Below are 24,380 nucleotides of genomic sequence, written 5' to 3'. Positions count from 1 at the left end.
TAACATTTATGAGGAAAAAAGTCACAGGGCAGGAATTTTTAAGTTCTAGGTAAATGTATTCTCACCAGAAATCCACTGAGTTACACTGACACCAGTGCCAGTGTAATGTGAGCTATTTAGATTGAAAAATGCTTGTGACTATAGTTAACAATACTGTATTGTATACTTGAAAGTTGCTAAGAGAGTAGATCTTAGATGTTCGCACTCCCCCCGACACAGATGGTGACTATGTAAGATGATGGATGTGCTCACTAACCTTAGTGTCATAATCGTTTCACACTATGTATGTAAAATCAAATCATCACCTTGTACTCCTTAAACTTACACAATGTTTTATGTCAATTATATCTCAATGAAGCTGCCAAAAATAAGTAAAATAAATGCAAAGAAAAATACTAGCAGCCTCTGTAATGACAAAGAAAGCAGATTCTATGCTTTTAGTTCATTTTCCCCATCTTTTGGGACTCCTGAGAGGTCCCTGTGAGTGCTTATTTAAATGATTGACTAAGAAAAAAGCTGAAGTCCTGTTTCAGTTTGATAGCGTAATTGGGTTTTTTTAGCAAAATTATTTTTAAGAATCTAATCCTGACCCTTGTTTGCAACACACAGTCGCTTTTATCTGCAGGTTTTGTTGAGCATTTCTAGTAAGGGTTGGAGCTGGACACCCACAGGCTTGTGTCCCGGTGACTGGTTTTCAGCTGTCTCCCTGGGGCTCCCTCCCCCAACACAGCAGCCTCCACTGGGCCCACTCAGGCCCCCAGCCTCCCTTCAGTCAGAGCGGTTCTAGAGCACTTCTGTTTTTACATGGCCTTGAGAGATTTGTAGATTGGAATGTTCTACAGCTAACACAACAAACCAACCAAACAACGTTGGAACCCCTAATCTTACACATGAGAAAATAAAGCACTGATTTCCCCCAACTTTATACCCTGGTAGAAGAATGGCTTTAGTTCATGTTTTCTAACTCCCATTTCACTGTTTTTTCAAATATACACATTACCTCCTAAGCTCCTAAAAAAAAAAAAAGTGATGTGGAGAATGGTCAAACCTAGAGAAGGCTGTGTAGACTAGGGCTCTGCCGAGAGTTAGGATCCACAAGAAGCCCCGGGTTGGCTTGATAGAATCAACTTTGTAGCCAAGATTGGAATCCCATGGGCCTTGATGATAGAGATTTCTTTGTAAAATTTATGTTTGCTCAAAGTGGAGAGACAAGGATAGCAAATGAGTTTTCTGTTGGATGCAACTGCATTTTTTTTTTAACAGTGTCCAGCCACCTAGAGGAGTGTGTTGAGAAATCTGGGTTGAATTTCGAGGTCAGAAGGAAAAGTGCTCTAACTAGTTGTCAAATTCTGTCATAAGCACGGGAGGGGAGGGTGTTGGAGTCCTGTTTTAAGATGTAGTAAGTTGATTATTTTTAGAGGTGTTCAAAGAAGGATATTGCGATGCTTATTGCAGATTAATGCCCTAGATTTTACTCCATCATTTATGGTTTTTATGGTGCTTTCGTGTCTTTCTCCTCTCATTTGCAGGGCACATGGCATAGCTTTGTGGGTTTCACACATAATAATCTGTAGGTTGGAGACCATTTCTAAAATATGTAGTTGTTAAGTATTGAGAAATGAGATATATTTGTATGAGAGATATGGAAATATGAGTGAAGACTGGTTTAGTTCATATCTATGTGGCAAAATATACATAACATATACTTTACCATTTTAAGCATTTTTAGTGACCAATTCAGTGGCATTCAGTATAATTAACTACTAGCACATGGTGGGTGATAGAGAGATGTTGGCTATAGGTGAGCCCAGCCAGCAACAGCGTCCTCTGGGCCTCAGCCAGGGTCAGAATCCCTTGGGCCTGGATGAGAGTGTGGTGTAAGCAGCAGCCTGAAGACGTGGTGAATTTCGTAAGCACAGATGTCTGGTGAAGAAACGTGGGACAGGGAGAGAAGCACAGGTGTGCAAGTCAGAGGAGCTGCTTTTGGTTCTGAATTTGCCACAGCCTAACTGTGTCCCTGGGCATGCCACTTAACTTTGAGAATCAGTTTCTTCATTAATAAATGCCTACTTCACTATGTGTTTGTGAGGATCAAGTGGAATATCGTCCCTGTAAACTGTAAAGCATTATCTCACTGTGAGATATTGGCAGTATGATCACTGTGAAAAGGCATAAACAGTCTTATAGGACAGGACGAATCTGACTGAACGAAGTGATGTAGTGAGACAGTGCTTGTACAGCATCATGGACTCTGGATGAGCATGTGCGTGTGCTTTCTAATCACAAAGTCTGAATAAGTGAGACTTGATGGCACGTCAGAGGGTCGAAGGGCCTAGAGAAATATTGTGAACTTTAAAATAAAACTTGGCTTCTTCTGAGTAACCGAATATAGAAATAAAAAATCTCTGTAAAGTTAGCGAACTAAATTCCTGCACTTAAAGTGTGTGTGTGTGTGTGTGTGTGTGATGTACTCCTTAGAGCTTAAAACCAGAAACACAAATAGGTTTGGGGTCAGAACACTGCGCCCAGTCTCAGCCAGAGCAGCTGTTTACAGCAGCCGTGAATCCCCCAGATGGGGGCTGGTGATGGGAAATGTGGTCAATCCCTTTAGCGATGGAGAGCAGGGAGAGGGACTACCAGGCATGGCTACAATAATTGGAGACAACTCAAATGAATAAATAATGAGCTGAATAAATATTTAAGTCTACTGCAAGATAAAAACCTGAAAAGTGATTTTCTAGTTTGTTGAAGTATGTGAAGCACACGATGATCCTTGTGTGCGGGTAGAGCTCCTGCGTGAACCGTGTCTGGTGCTTTCTCTGCAACCTAGGTTACCACCCATCTGGTTGACTTTAGAGCTTTCCATGCCGGTGGCACCGGCTGGCACCGTGGACGTGGTGTGACCAGTGATGGTGCCTCCTTGCCCATTTTTGTGTGAAGATTGACTTGCTTCCAAGGAACACCCTTCCTCTGCTGCAGACTTGCTGTCCTTGGAAGCTTCCTGAGTCACAGTGCCGGGAGAGGATGTTGACCTCTCCGCTAGGGCTCGCTCCCTGGAGCACACCTGGGTCTCTACAGTGTGGTGATTCCTTGGTAAATAGTTAACTGGCCTGAGGGCTAAGGGTTTGGTGTTACAGGCCTGAGAGTGGTTCCCAGGGACGGCTGACTCAGGGCTCAGACAGCGGCTGATGGGACCGTTCCGATAGCCCACTCTGCTCCTGCTCTCTGAGCAATGACAGTTTGTGGGAGGTTCCTCCCAGGAAAGTCAGCTCTGCCAGGTAGCTGGGCACCAGCACTGTGCCTGTCAGAGATGAATGCCAGACCAGAAGTACATTTAAAACTAATAATGAACCTTCCTGGGAAGGTGGGAGTCAGGCGTGAAAGGCTGTCTGTGGCCTGGAGTGTGTTCATACCTCAGCTTTTTGGGAGCAGCAGACAGATCAGCTTTTACTGATTTTTAGTCAGAAGTGAGAGTGCTCCTTGAAGTAAAGTCATATGTATGAAAAATTAGGACAGACTTATCTTCCTAAATCATCTTTGGTGCGAAATATTGTTATTGTGCACCAAGAATAAAAGGAAATTTATGGGCCAGCCCCGTGGCGTAGCGGTTAAGTGCGCATGCTCTGCTGCTGGCGGCCCGGGTTCGGATCTTGGGCGTGCACCCACACACCACTTGTCGGGCTGTGCTATGGCGACGTCCCACATAAAGTGGAGGAAGATGGGCACGGACGTTAACTCAGGGCCAGTCTTCAGCAAAAAAAAAAAAAAAAAGGATTGGCATAGATGTTAGCTCAGGGCTGATCTCCCTCACCAAAAAAAAAAAGGAAATTTAGAGATTTTTGTGTTGATAAGCATTGATCATTAATAAGGAATAGTTGGTTATCTTTTTGTTCTTTTAAACATATGGGACACGAGTAAAATAATTTAAAAAGTAACACTTCCTACACTTGACAGCCGTGTCAGCAGAGCATGTAAGAATGGAACTGATGCAGAGTTATATGTGTTTTTCTATAGAAGTGGTTTTTCTAGGATGATATTAAGAGTTTATGGGATGTGAAAGAAAATTGTGAACTGATGCTAAATTTTGACAGCCGAGTATCCTAGATTTTGTTGCCTATACATTGTTGAGTGGTTTTTAACAGCCTTAAGTTAGTGTTAATATCTATAGTGATGTTCTTGTGAGATGGAAAAGCAAAAGGGCGCGGTCTTAGGAGGCTGTAAATAGTATTGAGTGTGTTAAAGGAGAGCTGGGTGGAGGCGGATGAGAGAAGACAGCATTGGAGGGTGGGAAGCAGAGACCATGGAGATGGGAAAATCAGGCAGATAGCTTCCCCACTGTACATATTTCGTACTTCTTCAAAGTTCAGTGAAGGTCTAGGCTTAATTTTTATAAATTTTAAGGATTTCCAATGTTTAGTTACTACTAAAAATATGATTTACATGTAGGCCCTTTGTTTCCAGGGAAAATAAAACGACATCCTGTTTTCATGTTGATAGATTGATGCAGCCAGAGATTCTGTTTTCTCGCTGGGCCTGCTTGGTTCTGACTCTGCCTTGTCTTCCCAGGTCAACGGTGTGCAGCTCTATGGGAAATCTCGCCGAGAAGCAGTCTCCTTCCTTAAAGAAGTGCCTCCCCCCTTTGTCTTGGTCTGCTGTCGGCGGCTGTTTGACGATGAAGCCTCTGTGGATGAACCGAGGGCCCCCGAAGCCTCTCCTCCCAAGACGCAGGTACTGAATGAACACGCTTACTCGGCCCCAGTCACCAGGGACGACACGAGGGTGTATTGCGATATGAAGGGAGGGGAGAGACTTCCTCCCTCTTTTGTTTGACTGCAGTAGCTCTCAAAGGCAACCATGTGTAGCTCTTCAAATTGTTACTTTTCATTTAACATCATAAAACTTTTCTTTTTTTTTTTTTTTTTTACTTGAACTGTTGGTGACATTAATGTGCATGCACTTTGGTTTTAGAGAACCTTTTTTTAGAAATTGCCTGGGCTCATTACTTTTGTCTCCCAGTTCAACTCAGTTCATCTTAATAAGTTTAAGATGTTGGTGAGTGTTGAATATCTAATGGACTTCCCTTTTTCAGAGCCTTAAAAATACGAAGATCTATGACCAATTTCAAAGCGAGTCTAAAAATTGCTGTAAAAGCCTTCAGAAGGTCAGAGAATACAGAACACATTCTGGGCTCTCTTTTTTAAGAGCATTGTGACTGTGAAAACCGTAGCGAGCACAGGCTTTGCCAGCTTATGCTGTTTGTAACGTCATCTTTTATGCCGCTTTCTCCCATTCCAGACTCTTTTACATTATAATTCCATGATCATCAGTTTAGATACATGGGCCTTTCCTTTTACCTGTCTGTGGCCGGAATTCCGAGATACGTGGACCCTAATCCTGCCTCTACTACTAATGGTTGTGAATCTTTAAGCAAATAACTTGACTTCCTGTTCATATTCTTCTCTGGAAAGTGCTTCCCCACCTCATCAGTTTATGTGAGAAGGGAATGGGGTAACATGTGCAGGGTCCTTAGCTCAATGCCTGCACGTGGAAAGTGCTCAGTAGAAGTTGACTCGCACTGTTCTTCACTCCTCCCGTCTCTGTTTTCCTGTTTCTTGAAGTACATGGCAGGCCAACCCTGTCTTGTAGTCGCAGATACTTTCGTGTGGTTAAGCTTGTTTTTATAAGACAGCTGTTGGCTCTCTGTGGGCAGAGGCCATGTCTTAACACTGTTTTGTATCTCATAGTGTTTTTATTCTGTACTGGGCATATAAGAAGTGCTTAGTAAATTGTTGATTATTGATTGGGAATCTTTGGTTTTTAATGTTTATCTTGGGTAAAACGTATTTCAAGGAAGGGACTCGAATGCCACACTTTTGTGATTCTTACTATCTTTACTAAAATTAAATGTAGCTGATGGCTTACCTCTAAAGGTTGATAAAAATGCCTTTAATCTAATCTTACAGGGTGTGTAAATCACCGACCTGGCTCTCATCTGTCATACTTTACCACAATGGGTGAGCAACAGCTTTGAATTATGCTAAAGTCAACCTGGCTGCCCATTAGTTGATTGCTTTCCATTCTGTAAATATAAGAGTTATGCAGAATTGATCGTATCAAAGTGATGTATTTTAGGTTGGAGCATAATATCTTGTATACCTTGGATGTCTTGAGATTTCTATAAACTTGGGTTTTATAGTTGGTTATATGTGGTTTCTTACAATCCAGGCTCTCTTTTCCATCTGTCTCCTTTTTCATTTATCCCAAACCGTCTTAGGTTCTTAAACCCTATCTGGTGAGGCAGCTCAGCCAAAATTCTAATGCTCATTAATCAGTGAGGGTATTAAATGCCCCAGTAAAACATCAATCATTTTGTATTAGCCATCGGACCTTTACTTTTTATTGGAAGGTATAAGTGTTTTGTTTTCAAGTGTATCATTTTCTCCCATCAGGCTGATATATACAGAGGTTATTGATCCAGAATGTTCCCACTAATTTCAGGTTTCGTAATTCAAGAACCAAGAAGTTGTTCCCATGTTTAGATTCCATCCTCCTTGGATTCAGTATTGACTTTCCACGTCCTGCAGGGACATTTTGAGATCTGGTCCAACTCTAATTTAAAAATGTTTTTGGGGCCGGCCCCATCGCTTAGCAGTTAAGTGCGCGCGCTCCGCTGCTGGTGGCCTGGGTTTGGATCCCGGGCGCGCACTGACGCACCGCTTCTCTGGCCATGCTGAGGCCGTGTCCCACATACAGCAACTAGAAGGCTGTGCAACTATGACATACAACTATCTACTGGGGCTTTCGGGGGAAAAAATAAATAAATAAATAAAATTTAAAAAAAAATGTTTTTCTATTAGCGATGGTGCCTTACTCTTCCGTGTTGGAGGGGTCCCCCCCACACTCTGACCTTTTACACATGTGACTCAAAATCATGTTCATAGGAATGATGCACTTTCATTTTATTTGCTAGGATCACCCAAAGTTTTAAGAAGTCTGCTTTTAAAAATTATTAGTCTGTGGGGCCTGCCCGGTGGTGCAGGCGGTTAAGTGCATGCGCTCCGCTGCGGTGGCCCAGGGTTCGCCGGTTCGGATCCTGGGCGCACACCATTGCACTGCTTGGCAAGCCATGCTGTGGCGGCGTCCCATATAAAGTGGAAGAAGATGGGCATGGATGTTAGCCCAGGGCCAGTCTTCCTCAGCAAAAAAAGAGGAGGATTGGCAGATGTTAGCACAGGGCTGATCTCAAAAAAAAAAAAAAATTATTAGTCTGTAGCTTTATTAAAAAAGAGTTTCAAGGGAAACCCACTCAGAGATGGATGATTCATTGATGTATTGAACGAATATTTATCCAGTGCCCACTGTGTGCGAGGCACTGCTGTGGGTTGAGTGGACGACCGGGGTAGACTTGGGCAGCCCGCACAGAGTTTCCGTTCTAGCCTGGGAGCCAGGCATTTTGTTAGTTGCTAGGGCTACAAAGAAAACGAAGATAATTCTTGAGTTTCAGATTGATGTTCAGAGCATCTGGGGGAAGAGAAATTGTGTTAAAACAACAGTTCAGTGCTGTTAGTGGTATAAAAACAGAAGGTTGGAGCAGCTAGCCTCCTGCACAGTCAATTCATTGACCCTCCGTCACTTGGCTTCCTTTAATTCCGTGTGGCAGTGACTCTTCTCTGACAGGAGGGGGACCTGGGGTGTGAAGGCAGGGAGGATAACCAAGGACCTGTGTGCTGGGTAGTTGTGCTGACCTACTTCCTCCAAGATCAGATTTTCCTTATTTTAACTCAGTCATTTTTACCTGTTTTTAGACTTACATGATTCCCAAAGACATGAGTTTTTCCCAACTTTTTTTTCTAGTACGGTTTTCTCGAAAACTTCCAGGAGTCAACAGAAGTGTTTTCTCTGTGTCCTGCCCTGGCCTCTCTCTGCGTTGGCATCTTTCTCTCTCTCACTGTAATTATGAAGTCAGTGCTACTTATGAGTTGTGACTTTATATAATGTTTTTATTTTTGCTTAAATTGCATATTTTTCCTTTTATGCTTCTAAAGGGATGACAGAACTCATTGAAGTATAAGAGGTCAGTGTTAATACTTTGAATGAAACAGGTACTTTACATTTAAAAAACCTGTATGAACAGTCTGCATTTTCAAGTGCTTGAATTTTCATGAAGATCTTATACTAGAGTATATGTGCCCCAGTGCATGCTCCTTTTGAAAAGATTAAAAAGGAAAACTACGCATGCCAAAGAGAATCCCCAGTTTGAGAAGAAGCTATGAGATCTCTGATATGTTAATTCTTTCCAGAATTGGAAAGACAGTGTTTTAAAGCATTTGTGTCTTTTGGTATTTTAGGCTGACCACAATATAGACGTGAATCTTGAAGACGACGATGATGGGGAATTAGCACTGTGGTCTCCTGAAGTCAAGATTGTGGAACTAGTAAAAGATCATAAAGGCTTGGGATTCAGCATTCTGGATTACCAGGTATAAGAACCTATGTAGAGTTTTTTCGAGTGATTAGTTTGTATTAAAGTTATGTGAGGTAGTAATTGTTTAAGTCACCCACTGATTTAGGCAAAGCTGAATGGTTTGATGTATATGCTGCTGTCCAAAGGTGGGCTTATGATTTCCGTTGTTACCTTTCCAATTGATAGCTCCCTTAGTGAATAAAATGATGGATGATATAGTAACTGGACAATAAGGGAAGCAATAGTTTTATACCCATGGATGCTTTTAGAGACTGGAACTTGATGAATTTTTTTATATCGAGGGTCTTTTTCCCCAGCTTTATTGAGATATGTTTTACATACCATAAAATTCACCCATTGAAAGTGTACAGTTCGGTTGTTTTTCATATATTCAGAGTTCTGCAACCATCACCACAGTCTAATTTTAGAATATTTTCATCACCCGAAAAAGAAACCCTGTACGTATTAGCGGTCCTTCTCAATTCTCACTGCTCTCCTTCCCCTTCACGTGAATGTTTTTAGTTTTGCTTACCTAGTAATCTTGATGAGTTTAATTAAGTAGAAATGTTCTTGGTGAAGTTGTATATTATATTTAATATAGAACACAGAATGTTTATGTATTTATATGTAACCTAGTTGTAACTAGGGTAAAGTTACCAATGCATTTGGCGGGGGGGGATGTGAAAGGTCACAATACGACATCTATGTTTATACCAGTTTACCGGTTCATATTTCTAGATCTTCTGATTATCATAGGGAATTAAAACTGTTGGCAAAAACTCTCTTCACTTTTAAGATGCATGTTTTAATACATTAGTGCTGCCTAAACACATTGTGGTTTAATAAAGCGAAATGTACTCTATCAAAACACATAAAATGCCAAGTGATATGAAAATCAGTTCTTTTTTTAATATAATAAAGCAATAGGAAACAGATTAAAAGAAAAGTACTTTGAGTATTATGTAAGAACATTCAATTCCATGTTTTGGCAGTGTGATTTAAGATTATGGAAATAGATTATACCTATTTTGTTTTTGCTGGCGTTATTTCTGTGACAGACACCCTTTCTATTATTGGAACTTCTCTTTGGAATATTATTGAATTATGAGTTGTTGATTCCAAATAATGCATATTTTGGGAAATGTTTTTATCAAGAAATATCAATACTGTAAGATTCTGGAAGTTTATATATTGGTTAATATTAGGGCATATGAAACAAATGGCAGGTACAATCTCATTTTCTTCTCCCCAGTGTAGCCCTGTTACCTTGCATGGGGCAGGGGACTAATAAACGTTTGTAGAATGATTGAATAAAGTTAGGTTAGCCAAAATTAACTGGGACTAAATGAACACTGGGATTTTTTTGTTAACCATTTTGATAACTAGGATTTAGTTTGGAAAACATCTTTTGGTTGTGGACTTAGATACTCAGTTCCATTTCCATTATCGTGGAATCCTTGGAAATTTGCGATCTTCTGTGATGAAGATGTCATAATGGTCGCTCCTGCCCTCTTGAATGTCATCGTCTGCAAGTGTTATATTTTGACTGATGCACATGTCAAAGCAGAGATGTGCTTCAGAAATTAAAAAACAAAAACACAACCAACTTCAGTAAAAGAAGGAAAGAAAAAGTTGGTCGTCCTCAACAGTTGAATCCTTGGTTAGAAACATTCCTCTATCAGTGCTGAGCTCTACACTGTTTAAGAAAATATATAGTCAGTTCTAAATATTGAATGGCTTTTTCTTCACTCCATTGCTATAGGTGTGCATTATAACGTACCTTTGGTTTTTCGGAATTTTATTTTATTTTATTTTTTAAAGATTTTTTATTTATTTATTTTCCCCCAAAGCCCCAGCAGATAGTTGTCTGTCATAGCTGCACATCCTTCTAGTTGCCGTATGTGGGACGCGGCCCCAGCATGGCCAGAGGAGCGGTGCGTCGGTGCGCACCCGGGATCCAAACCCAGGCCGCCGGCAGCACAGTGCGCGCACTTAACCGCTAAGCCACGGGGCCGGCCCAAAGATTTTATTTATTTATTTTTTCCCCCCAAAGCCCCAGTAGATAGTTGTATGCCATAGCTGCACATCCTTCCAGTTGCTGCACGTGGGACGCGGCCCCAGCATAGCTGGAGAAGTGGTGCGCGCCCGGGATCCGAACCCGGGCCGCCAGCAGCGGAGCGCATGCACTTAACCGCTAAGCCACGGGGCCGGCCCGGAATTTTATTTTTATTTAGAAAATTCTAGGGTTTTTCCCCCCTCTCATCTTCCTCAAAATCATTATACATACTGATGTTTATTTCTGCACAAATTATATAAAGTAATTTTGCTGCAAAGGAAGTGTTAGATATTCTTTTTGTGCTTCTCAGAGACCTGATAGAGAAAGACTTCATTTTCTTTTTTTTTTTTTTTAATTTTTATTTATTTATTTGTTTTCCCCCCAAAGCTCCAGGAGATAGTTGTATGTCATAGTTGCACATCCCTCTAGTTGCTGTATGTGGGACGCCACCTAAGCATGGCCGGACAAGCAGTGCGTCAGTGCGTGCTCGGGATCCGAACCCGGGCCACCAGTAGCGGAGTGCGCACACTTAACCGCTAAGCCGCGGGGCTGGCCCCCTATGTGTAACATCTTTATTCCTCAGGATAATACTAACACTCCTACTAATATTAATCCTAATATTAGTACAATAAAATTAATACAAATCCAACAATAATAGCTAACCTTTATTGAGTGTTTACTATTTGCTAGGCACTGTTCTAATTGCTTTATGTATTCCTCACAAGAACCGTGTGAAGTAGGCACTATTATTATCCTCATTTTAGAAGTGAGGAGCCTGAGGCGCAGAGAGGTTAAGTAACTAGTCCAAGTTCACACAGCTCCTATGAGGCAGCACTAGAATTGGAACTCAAGCAGTTGGCTCCCAGCGCCTATGCTTTTACCCACCACACTGTACTGCCCCTTTCCTTGTGAGTGGTGTTTCCATGTGTGTTTTATTATAGGGGATCCCTGTAAGAAATTTATTACAGCAGATCTTCCTGTTTTTCCAGCTTGCAAAAAAATTTCATTTCTTAAAGACAAACTGCTATATAGTATTCTCATTTTTAATGCTTATATGAAAGTTTAGTAAGTATTAAAAATTAACACTATGTGTGTGCTCATATGCATTGTGTAAGAGCTAGTGTTTATTGCTTTAAAAGAAAATAATTACAAATTTAAGAATCCTAAATTAGTGCAAGTAATTTGTTGTGGGTTAATGTTCAGTAATGAAGCAGTTACTAGGTAGTCTGCGAGTCTGTAATTTGTATTTCCTACCAAAAAGCTTGAAATAAATTTAGAACCATGTAGATTTTACCTTCAGTTGACCTTATAAATTAAACATGGCAAGTGGATATTTTCTGGTGTTTTGATTTATGTTGAACTTTGAATAACCCCTCATGATTATAATTCACTGAAAATGTTTGACATTAGCCACTTTTTGAACATTAGCCATGATATTGCCATTCTTGGTACTTTTGGATTTCAGTGATCTAGAAGGTAAAATTTATTAACCAGTAATTCGCCTCCCTCCCACATCCCATTCCTTATTCTCTCCCCTCCTGGTATGGACGGAATCAATTTTTGCCAAAGCAGATATTTTTGAAAGACTTTGGGTTTATCTCGGACCCTGAGAGAGATAAAAACAGAAAGTGCAGTAGCACAGCCACCGAGAGGTGGTGGGTACGTAAGTACTGCCGGTAACACCTGAAATTTGTTTGGAAGACCAAAGGCAAATGATGGCTCTTTAACAAGAGTAGTGAAAATATTCCTCCCTATAAAAATTAACAGTGATTCATTTTCCTTAACGGAAGAAGGAGAATGTAAAACCCAAACAGTATGGATATAAATACGGCAGTGTTGCTGAGTCTTGGATATGGTGTGCTCTAGTATTTATGAGAAAAACTTAGTGTGCAGTTTTGTGCTGACTACCAGCTCTATTAGGTGGAATTCTCTCTAAAAAAGATTTTTGAAAGTTGTAGGAAGGGATTGTATAAATGTCATGTGTGTGCCTTTAGGTTGGCTTTTTTCTTATATGTGCAACAGACAGACTTTCTGAGCACATTAGAAATGCTTTAAAAATAGGTACTACATACTCATGGCATAAAAATTCAGAGGTACGTAAAGGTATCCCATGACAGGTAAATCTACCTCTGACTGTAATCCCTCACTTCTCCTCCCGTAAAAACTCCTGTTTTTCTTGTCCTCCCTCCTAGAGATAGTTTATACATACTATAAACTGTGGTTATATCATAGTGTTTTTTTGTTGCTTAATGTTTTTTGTTTTTTTACACATAAATGGAATATGTCATACACACTTGAAGCACATTGCTTTTTTTCTCAATTATATGTTCTTTCATTTTGGTGCTTATAGACCAACCTGATTCTTCGCAATGACTGCATGGTGTGTTATTGTCGACATACAATAACTTATTTAACCAATCTCCTGCTCTCAGTTGGTGCGTACTTCAAATGAGGCTGTAATGGATATCCTTGTCATACTCTTGTAAAAAGATGAGAATAAATCTTGTGATAAATTCATAGAAGTGGTATTCCTCATCAAACGAGCATATATCTTTTAAAGTTTGGTATATTTTTACCAAATTGCTTGAACATAACTGTTTGTGAGACTTGCATGTGTTTAGGCATCTTGAAATTGATGCTTTCTTAAGTAGAGTCATTTCTTTATTCTCCTGGAAAGTAAAGTGTAAGTGGGTGTGTAATTCATGAATTTGCTAATGGTTTTCCATGATATGGACAGATTAAGTGATTTCAGTAGATAACCATCAATTTTGTTTCCACTTTATATTGGTGGTAATTAATTTATTGACTTTTGTAGCTAAGAGGGCGTAAACTATTTATATTCAGACTATGATATTAGTGCCCCCAAATCTTTTCCTATATCTTCTACCAGTTTTAATCTTGTTTATCAGAAAATTGAGTTTAAAAAGGGAAGAAATTAAGGACTTTAATTTTTGCTGCAAGATTTGAGGTTTTGGGTGAATGTTCCTCTCAGTACATAGTGTTCAGTAGCACGTGGAAGCCCAGTGTTGTACATTCATATCAGATGATTAGTTTATGGAATCTGAGATACAAAATTTTATAAGTATTGACATAATTTTAACATGTGATACTACGTATATTAGTAACATTCAAGAGTCTGATACAAACCTTTACTGTTTCCAGAATCTAAGATGCAGAGGTCAGTAATGTATTGTAAGTTATTATGTAGTTCCTCTTCAATGCTCAAGGGATCTCATAACATTGTTTTTTTTCCCCTTTTGTTGTTGTTGTTGTTGTTTTAGGAGCCTTTGGGTCCAGTTCGCCCATGTAGGATTAAGATATTGGTGCTAAGCAACTTGCAGTCAGTGTGCTGCTAACGGCAGTCTCCGTGTTCTTGCAAATCCATCGCATAGCTCACTGTTGACCAGGTCACATAGCTGCATGGAAAGGTTGCTTTTGCGTAATGGAACTCGGGGAGCTGATAAAGGCTACTCTTGTCCATCCTGATTTCTATCCACATTTATTTTTATTAGCATCAAAGTGCTGTAAGCTGCAGTGCCAACTGGGCTGGAGATTTCTTTTCACAGAGGATTTGCTTCCTTTCCCTCCATGGGAAAGTTCTGTATCCTTTAAATCATTTTAAGCTGCTTCATTTGAAAAATAATTCTTAGTAGTGTGTTCATGGAGTGGTTTGATTGTGGCTACTGGGGAAATTCTCTCGTGGCTTAAAGATTGCTTTTCAAGCCTAGGAAGTGGCTGAATGAAGGGAGCCTGCTCCTGTTGTGTGGAGGTTGCAGTGTGCTCGGGGTGGTGACTGACTTCCAAAACCTCCGTGCAGCAGGACTAAAGGCATCAGGAAACCAGAGGCCACTTAATCAGAGATCAAAGAGGCTGTGTGTACGTCAGCCTGGAATCCAGATAGTGAGATCAAAAGCTCGCCGTCGCTGGGCAGCTGCGGGGGATGGAGTTAGCAGGAGGCCTCGGAGATCTCAAGTCAGGCCCAATGTTGAACTTTGCGGGAATTTCATGGCTCCTCTGGAATAAGAATTTGGTAAAAAAATCCCTTTGTGTCTAATGGGGGAGAGAATAGAGGGCAGGCAACAAATGCAGTCAGCGGGATGGTGCTCTCTCGTAGGGCAGTCTCCTTTCAACAGATGTTTCTGAATCACACCAGAAGGCATTGCTGAGGAGTAGGAGGTCCTGAAATGATAGATCTGTTGTATTACCTTTAGTGAGTATTTCAGAAGTGGCCAAGCTGTAAATATTAGTGTTATGAAAAGACCATGGAGAGCTAAAATATAGGCTTAAAAATTCTCAGATTTACTGCAGTACCTGGTAATTACATCTCTCCTCTGAAATGCTCGGAATTTTCCAGGAAGTTGGTGGATATCAGTCTGGCTGTGCCTCTGTGTCTCCCATGTAATTAAAAACAGAACAATAACTACAAAAAAAAAAAAAAAGTTGGTCTAAAGAAGAATCTTCATCTCCAAAGGTGTTTCATCACCAGCTCTAAGTGTGGGTGTGTTCTGGAAGTTCCCACTTGATTCTGATGTCAGCATTGAGAACTGTGCTAGGAGACGACAGTCATAGTGCTTCCTGGGGTGTAGCAGAAAGTCTGATTCAAATCTGCTAACAGGCGTGGTGGTGTGGCTGCCCTGCCCTGTTTGCCATTGTCATTTGGAGCCAGGCAGTGACCCAAACACTGGGAACATAGCACGTTCATGTGCATACGAGCAGTCATGCTCTTCCCAGCGAGGGCCAGGGAGCGGTGCTGCCTCCTTCTGGGCCCAGTGGCCTAATTGGTTAATGATGCATGAAGGGGGCTTGGCTGCCTGATCCTCCCCTTACTTTAATCAGATGTTACATCCACCGGTACGCCACTGTGAACACAGGGGATGGTTGAGAGCACTGGCTGACATGTCAGAAAGGACTAGGATTTGCATTCTGGCCTATGACACCCTGCTGGGACTTTGGACAAGCTTGTTAGTCTTTCCTATTCTCTGTTTACTAAAACAGTAATCCCTAAAATAGAAATAATGTTTGCCTTACACAGTTGTGAAGACTACATAAAAGATGTATGTAAATGCCCACACTTTTCTAGGCATAAAATAATGTGTTACTAGTTACTGAAAAATGATGATGATGATGTAATGAAGATTTTTAAAAATAGAATCTGAGCACAGATTTGCCACACCTGTTATTCATTCTCTCCTTCCAAAAAAGTTATTGTTCACTTAATATGCGCTAGTATGGGGGATGTAAAGATGAGAAGTTATGCTCCCTTTAAAGACCTTATATTTAACAAATGCATATTGAGCATCTCCTGTGCCAGGCACTGTTCAAGACGCTGGGAATACAGCAAGGAACCCAGTCGGGGACAGACTTGATGTCCTCGTGGAGGTTAAATTCAATTGCGAGTGGAGAGAGTTGATGAATAAACATATGTGAAAATATAATAAAGGAGACAGACTTGGAGCAACTCACTACAACATGTTATGATTTTAGCAATGGTGGAAGTAAGAGAAGAGACATGATTGTTTCTTAGGATCCAGAGAGGCCTCCCAGGGACCCAAGGCAGGCCTTGGAGACAGACAGCAACGGCCTGGAATTGATACATTGGTCCTGATTTCATGTCTTTGTTTTCTTTAGTAACTGTGGGCTGTTTAATTTCTAGCTAAACTTTCAAATTTTATTCCTTTTAATGAAAAATCCTTTGAGAAACTTTGTATTCTAGTTTTTTATTAGGAAAACATGACCACCATTTCATGTGGTAATAAGAGCCAGTAATATGTACTGCTTACTCTGTCAGGCGCCATTAAAGCCTTTATATATATTCATAAACTGATTAATCGTCTCCACAACCCCGTGAGGTGGGTCCTGTAATCATCCTCATCTTCTGAGTGAGGAAACTGATGACAGAGGTTAAGGAATCTGCTCGAGATCTCCCAGTTAGGAAGCGGTGGAGCTGGGCCCCCCCGTCTGTGGTCTAGCATTGAAAGTGCAGTCTTTGGACCAGAAGCAGCACTGATTCTTCTTGTGGCTCAAATGAAAGATGATAAAAATTTTCCAATTGTCTTTCCAGAGAGACATACTTATTGCGGTTCCAGAAGATTTACCTCAGATTATTCCTGAATCCCGATGGCCCCTTGCCTTTCCTCCTCCACCTGACAAAGCTCTTTCGAGACCTAATGGCTTTTCCACTGCAGAGAGAAACTGTGTGTGTCTGATCTTAGATTTCCCAGCAGGACTCCTTGGCCCTTTTCCTGTGCAGTTTCCAGGTTGGCAAAGTTGTATTCTGCACGTTGTGTGCTACATAGCACAGAGAATCGGTTGCGCTTTCAAGGATTAAAAAAAAAAACTGCAGAATCTTTTCTAAAGGATGTGTCCTTGATGTGGCAGTGGTTGTCACAGAACATCCCAGCCTGGAGATGGCGCCCGTCTTTCAGTGTCTGCTGTACGGGAGAATGGGGACTGAGGACGCCATGCTGTTCTGAGCCTCTGTTCCGGTGCAGAGGTCTACAGGTCTGGATAGGGTCAACCCTTTATTTTCATGTGTTAACATGGAAGTGTGATATTGTGAATGGTTTAGCAGTTCATAGCACTGTTGGTCCAAGTCACACGTGCTTGGTTGAATTTAGAAGGCAGTAGGTGAGATGGTAGTTGTTGACTCCACAGACCCATTTATCCTAGACTTCCTCTCCATCAACATCTTCATGATGGTAGTAGTAGTAATGGCACTTAGGAAGTGGTTACTGCCGGCTGATGAGCACTTCGCAAGCCTTATTTAAAGCTTCTAACGACTCTGTGAAATCTGTACGGTTCTTATTTCCACTTACAAATGAGAAACCCGGGTTTCAGAGATCAAACAACTTGAACAGTATCACTCAGCTGGTATTTCTAAGTGTTTAGGTTGAGAGTTGGAAACTTAAAATAAATTCCAAAACTAATATTAAAAAGGCTTTTAAAAGTTTTATCTATACTTTCCCTGCATCATAGCAAGTTTTAACTAATGTAGTTTTTTTTTTTTTTTCTGGAAAATATTGGGGTATTTCTTATTTATAAATTTATTTTCTACTTAAAAAACTTTTGGGTGAAATACACATAACATAAGATTTACCATCTTAACCATTTTTAAGTGTATGGTTCAATAGTGTTAAGCATATTCACATTTTAACTAATGTAATTTTAACAGAGAGTGTGACTTAGTACTTGGGTGGTGCTCTCTGCCTGGTGGAACCCCAGCCACTGCAACCAGATGGTGGGACTTGTAGATAAGAGACAGTTGTGTGGTTGGTTTTGTTTCGTTTTCCTTAACAACTAGCAAAAGTCCCGGGCCAGGAATGAATGGTAAACATGTAAACAGTTACGGCACGACATAAATTTTTCAAGAGATGAAACATCCAAGGAACATATTTAATATCCAAGGAAGATACCTAGTAGGAGACCAGGGGGGATAAAAGGAAGCAGTCATCTTCAGGAAGTGATTGCCATGGGGCTCCTGCTTGAACCATTTTAATTTGGGTGCTTAAAATAGACTTTTAAAGTACTAAGCTATACAGAATAAGATTATGTGCAAGCTTGTGTATTTTTTTCCTCTTTAGAATATGTTGTGGACTTCTAGCAAGTTTCTCTGTCCACTTCTCTTCTGCTACTTCTAACTGCCTTACCGTCTGTGCCTGCCGTGCTGCTCAGGGACTGCATACTTCCACGTGTGATGAGTGAAAAAATCTATTCTTAATGCTTCATAGTATTGAGGAAGTAATAAGGCACAAGGAGCCAGGAGCCATATCGGGTTAATCTATCTTGAGTGCACTGAATGTATTTTGTGGGAACTTACTTTGAACATGAGGTGTTGTGGTAATTGGTATGGTTAGTGTAATACTTGGCTGTTTTATAAAGTAGTTAAAAATAGGGTTAGATTCTGATAAGATAGCTTGCTCATTACTCATTAGGATCATTTAGTTATTGCCTTGCATTCACTATAAATACATTTATTTCTCTTTCCTACAAGTAGATGCTCAGCATGTTGGTCAGATGAGAAGAAGCTCTTGTATGTAATTAATTACGTCCCACTGTCTTAAACCAGAGCTGTCCTAGTGATTCTAATTCAACTGATAGTCGCTGACTTGTCTTTTGTTGCTATCTAAAAATGGCAAAGGAAAAAAGAGTTGTTTTAAGATTCAGCTTATAGAAAAAGGGCACGTGTAGTGTATATTTTGTCATATCTTTTGTTTTGATGGTAGAGTCACCTGGAAGGTAGATCTTGTGTAGTCAGCGGCCTTTTTATGAGTTCTTAAAAGACAGCACTAACTAAAATTATACCATATTTGTGGCCATAGAGTACATCTTTTTCCTTACGGATGCTGTGTTTTGAATTAACTTCCATCATGCGCTTCTTTTTATAGTGGTTTTGTGGATGTTTTAGTAGAAATTAATGACAAATTTGACTCAGGATACTCTGTCAAATCTAGTTATGGGATGGTGGAGTTGGGGGAACAGATCGTAACTGTCATATATCCGAGTTTCTCATCTTACAACTGGGGAAACCGACTAGGAGAAGTGAAGGACGTGTGAAACTCGACACAGCCAGGCTGGCCGGGCTGGGCTCACAGCGTAAGTTTTGGCTTCCAGGCTACACCCATCCCAGCATGAGAGAGTTGAATAGCTGTCCTTCCTGTCTCTCTCCTGTGTGTATTTTCTCCTTTAAAAAAAAAATCTTTGGATTCCTATTTCCTGACTGACGTTGCTCACAATGGAAATTTTAATTCAGTGCAGCTGTACATCAGAGCGTCTGCAGATCACTGTTTCTTCCTTAGGATGTAGATCCGTGTGTGTGTGTGCGCGCAAAAGAATCTTTCCTTTGCCTTTCTTTGTACCCAATTCTTTCTTCTGCCTAGCTGTCTCTCTTTTAAATTTAATGGTTTCTTTCTGTAATCTTCATTTTTGTAACTTCCTTGAGATCTTATTTTGAAAATTTACTTAACTATTAATTTATTTAGATTTTAACTCATTGCTCTTTAGTTCAAATAATAATGGCCACATTTAAGGATGTGTGTTTCAAGGACTGAAAATTTGACTACTTGCTGCTGTCTTAGTTTTCTTGCAGTTGACCAATATTGAGTGGTCATTTCTCTCATTAAATATTAAGTAGCCAGCCACCTCATGTTGTCCAGACATTAATGTACGTAGATCCTTTGCAGTTATCTTTGGAACGCACTTCCTCACACTTCCATGAATAAACATTTGTGGAATGAAGCTCAGGGCCCTCATGCTGTAATAACGTCCACCGCCACACTGAGGTCATGGGTTAGGAGAGCTGTTCATTTGCAGAGCATTTTCTGTTGCATGGTTGTTTGAAGGTGTTTTTCTAGTCATTCCCTGGAACTGTTTCCTTCTGGTGAGACTCCTGTGATGCAGGAGAGCAGGTGTTTTGGTGTGGTGACTATGCAGCAGTGCAGAATTTTAGTGACATAGAATTGAGACTATATGAATCAACGCTATTTCCTCTCATGAGTTATTCAAGACCAGTTGTGCAGAATTTTAGTGACATAGAATTGAGACTATATGAATCAACGCTATTTCCTTTCATGAGTTATTCAAGACCAGTTTTATATATTAATATACTCAGTTGACAATAAGTGTCAAAATTATCGAATGGCAAAATAATTTATACACAAATTTTTATCTGAAATAAACTGTGGTCTGTCTCTTTGCCATCCCACTGTGGCCTCTAAATTCGTGTTGTGTTACTTAATGTTTTTAAAATTTGTTTTGGATACAGAATAGATTTTTTTTTTAAAAAAAGGAGAACCCAAAAGTTATTCTTTATTTTGAATCCATGTGGGTGAGTCACTGTCATACTTTGGCTTTGTCTCCTTCGTTGGAGTAACACCGAGGAGCACACACATGACAAATGCCAGCGGAGTCCTTGGCGTGTGTCTCACGTCCCTCTTATTTTCAGAAATGCCTCACCGATGCATTGGCCATTTCATTAAATGTGACCACTTTTCTTCTTTTCATTTCTCTGTCTCCTCTGTGCATAACGTTCCCTGCTCCGTGCCTTCCCGCTGAGCCCACCCACCTGCTCTGTGGTTCCAGTTCTGGGCAGCGTCGTCCCTGGAGCTCGCCGTGTCTTCCAGCTGAGTCTATGTCTAATGGAGCCCACATCGCAGTGGACCACCTCCCGCCAGCTGGCGGCCTGCTCTGTGCCATAGTTTGTGTGAACTCTGGTCTCTTCGATCTGGGGGAACATACACAAATATGCATTTAATACATTTTACAGACACTTAAGAAACTTCAAATCCCTTCCGTTTGGGCCTATGATTGTCACGCGTTTGCTTCTGTTCATGTAAAGGTGTTCCTAGCTCACCAAATGAATGAATTCCTGAGAAGGTAAATGGAAATTAAAGTTTGGCAAACAAGTGCATATCTTCCCTGTACAGGCAGGCACGCTGTGCGTTCTGTGCTCTCTGCCTTTCCGCCTTTCCATCAGCTGGGTACTGAAATATAAACCCCCAGTGGCCAAATGTGATATTTAAGGGGCTCAGTTTTATGCCCTCTGGCAAGGTAAGAATATATCTTCCAACAATTTGCCTTCTTTCTTCTTTCTTTTTTTGTGAGGAAGATCAGCCCTGAGCTAACATCCATGCTAATCCTCCTCTTTTTGCTGAGGAAGACCGGCTCTGAGCTAACATCTATTGCCAATCCTCCTCTTTTTTTTTTTCCCCAAAGCCCCAGTAGATAGTTGTATGTCATAGCTGCACATCCTTCTAGTTGCTGTATGTGGGACGCGGCCTCAGCATGGCCGGAGAAGCAGTGCGTCTGTGCGCGCCCGGGATCCGAACCCAGGCCACCAGCAGCGGAGCGCGCGCACTTAACTGCTAAGCCACGGGGCCGGCCTATTTGCCTTCTTTCATACTCACCTTGAGAGAGAGAAACTGCATCACTTGGTGGCCAGGAGCATAAGCTCTGGGACTTGATGGCTGGTTTAAATGCTCGTTCCACCATGTATCAGCTGTGTATTTTGGTTTAGTTGTTTAATTTTCCTCTGCCTTGGTTTTCTCATCTGGAAAGTGGGGATAATAGTGGCACCTACCTCATGTTGGTGTGAGGATTAAATAGGTTCGCGTGAGTGAGATTCTCAGTGTGTGTGTGGAACAGCTTGGTGGTGTTAGCAGTTGTTCTCAGATGATGGGATACGGCCTTCTCCTTTGGTGTTCTGAGGGTCCAGTGAGGAGAGAGACTCAGTAGATTCAGGCATTTGCTGTGTAAGCTGCTCTTCAGTCCCTTCTGTGTGGCAGGCGTGATAGTAGGCCCTGGAAATAAAGCAGCAATTACGTAAACACAGCCCAGGTGCTGTGGGCACATCTATAGGGGGACCTGGCTTATCCTAGGAGTTCAAAACAGCGAGGACAATATGTTATTACAAAGTTGTAATGAAGGTCTTTTTAGGTTTAGGGATGTCACAGAGCAGGAGGTGCCTGAGTTGTCTTCGGGGAGTCGGGGACAGCTGCTCGGAGGAGACACGTGAGCTGACCCTGGTGGCAAAGATGTCGATAAGGGGTAGGGGCAGGGCAGGCACTCTGGCAGATGGGATGTTTGTAGGGCGTTGAGAAGCATGCCAGAGTGGTTCACGGTCCCTGAATCTCAGCAGTTCTGTACTTGGGGTGCTGTGGGGCAAATGGGGAGGGCGAGAGGAGCTGAGACAGTGCAGATCTGAAGGAATTTCTCCACAAGCAGTCAGGACTTCATCCTGAAGGAATTGTGATCACAGTTTTATTTTTGAAGATCATTATTTTATCTCTGTAGAAAAAAAGGGCAAAGATTCGCGACAGGTAGACCTATTGGGGGTACGAGAAATAATGAGAAGCTGAACCGAGGCGATGGCAGCAGAGATTGAGGGATGGGTCGAGTAGAAGAGGGACGATCAGATAGACTCCCTACTAGCACTCAGGGAGGGGTAGGGGGAGTGAGTGCGGGGGTGGAGTGCCGTTGGGGACACGGGGGGAGAGGAGTCTGTCTGTCACCTGGGGTTTCCCCAAGTGGAGACACCCCATGTTTATAATAATCATCAAACATGAGCATCACTTCCAGAGACCTCAGAAGTCCCAACACCACTTTCCGTCAGGCAGGGGCAGTGAGACAGCGGGTAGGGGGTCCTCTCGGGATTTCAGAGCTGAGTACTGAGGGGGATTTGGGGCAGATCTGTCTTCGTATGGTATTCTGAGGAAAGTTGGCTGTTTTAATCGATGGTAGGAATTTGATAATATTTTTAAGAACTATAGGGTACAACTTTCATAAATGGTTGAGTTGAAGTAAGCGAATGGGATACTGTTAGAACATATATAGTAATACAAGGCTTCTGAATAGAGAGGAAAACAGTCCTGCAGAAGAGGAGAAGGGCTTACACAGGAGAATATGCTGTTTCTGGTGCTGTGGTTGGTCTTCAGTGCCCTCTGTTGGCTGTTGGGTCTAAAACAAAATCTTGATTCTTGAATACAATGTTCCTTGCAGTGTTATTTACCGAAACAAGAAAAATTAGAGATTTTAAAAATTATGATGAAGATGATAAAAACTGATAGGAACTTTAAAAATTGGCATGAGGTCTAGGAGTTGGGTGGGGTCTTGAGAAATATCTTTATAAGGTTTTGTTTGATATAACATCGGTATGATATTGTGGACTGGATTTTCAGAAAACAGACTTTCCTGATGAGAACCAGGCTGAATCAGGCTGGTTCTTAAGCATTCTTTATGCAGCAAAGCCTCAAGAACAGTGGCCGCCCCTATGGGCAGTGGCAGCTGCTGTTTTCCGTAGGGTGGCTGCTCCGTGTGGCCGCCATGACAGGAAACGACTGTTGCTCATCAGCACAGCTTCATTCAGGCCCATGGGAAACCAGAGTCAGAAGTCATCCTAAAAGACAGGGCTGTGATTATCCCCGATGGGGCATCTTCAGAAGGGAGCTGTTCGTCTTTTTTTAAGGGACAAAGAAGCTGCCGTGGGGCTCTCTCCTCCAGGAGAAGGGGTGGAGATTCGACTTAGCATAGAGAATATCTGGAGGTCTGAGCCTGAGTACCTTCGTGAGCCGGCACGCCTGGCGCGAGTTCCAGGTCTAAGGAAGACTGTGCTGTGTGTGAATGTGCCCCCATGACTCTTCTAGAGTGAGGGAAATCTATTCACCTTTCTGGTTCTGTTATTTCCTGGTGACTCTTCCTTTGAAATGTTTCTAATTGTCATTTCAACTGGTTGTATTTTGAAAACCTATTCACCTATTTACGTTAAAAATAGTACTTTTTGATTCGGCATTATACGAAACTGCAGAGATTGCTCTCACCATCCTGGTGAAATCATTTATTTGCTTTTGGTATATTTTACTGTTGCAGTTTTCTCTAAGAAAGTCAAGTAATTATTAATGTGAAGTAATGCTAGCTGCTCTCTGTGCATTTCATGAGGGGAATAAGCTATTATGTAGTTTCCCTTCCCCCCCCCAATAAAAAAGCCTTTCATCAAAAACTGACATCCCAAATGAAGGACGTAATTGTACAGCTTATTTATTAGTGTGTCAAACTTAAAACGTAATGGTTTCATATTTCAGAATGGAAAGTGTGTTGTGATTCATGGCTGCCGGTGACAAAATAGACAGCTCCTTTATATTGCTGCTCCAAGTGCCTGCTGATGGCCCACTGCGCGTTTTGGTTCTTTTCTGTTCTCTTCCTGTGCAATAGCTCCCTCTACTTGAAAATATTGGTGTAATGATAGTTTAACAATGTGTACGTTATTAAGGAACACCCATGACTACTTTTACTTTCAGTCCTCTTCATGAATATGTGGTGTTACGCATCAGAGGGTGTTAGAAATTTACCAGAATCTCTCGCCCTGGGAGC

At 41.4% G+C, this 24,380-nt stretch overlaps 1 protein-coding gene across 10 annotated transcripts in view; it reads left to right on the top strand.

Annotated features, from left to right (window-relative positions):
• PATJ (PATJ crumbs cell polarity complex component) overlaps positions 1 to 24,380 on the top strand; it is a 308,284-nt gene that overhangs the window by 54,840 nt on the left and 229,064 nt on the right. For all 10 annotated transcript variants that reach the window (XM_087417183.1, XM_087417200.1, XM_087417192.1 and 7 more), the window contains exons 16-17: positions 4,567 to 4,728; positions 8,349 to 8,480. In XM_087417183.1, the coding sequence (XP_087273309.1) occupies positions 4,567 to 4,728; positions 8,349 to 8,480 (294 nt within the window). The remainder of the gene's footprint in view (positions 1 to 4,566; positions 4,729 to 8,348; positions 8,481 to 24,380) is intronic.

This window comes from Ceratotherium simum, chromosome 2 (assembly GCF_057802395.1).
Source record: "Ceratotherium simum simum isolate JZ-2026a chromosome 2, ASM5780239v1, whole genome shotgun sequence".
Lineage (NCBI taxonomy): Eukaryota > Metazoa > Chordata > Mammalia > Perissodactyla > Rhinocerotidae > Ceratotherium > Ceratotherium simum.
Note: the sequence above shows the minus strand (reverse complement) of the source record. Positions and strands in the feature narration are given on the sequence as shown.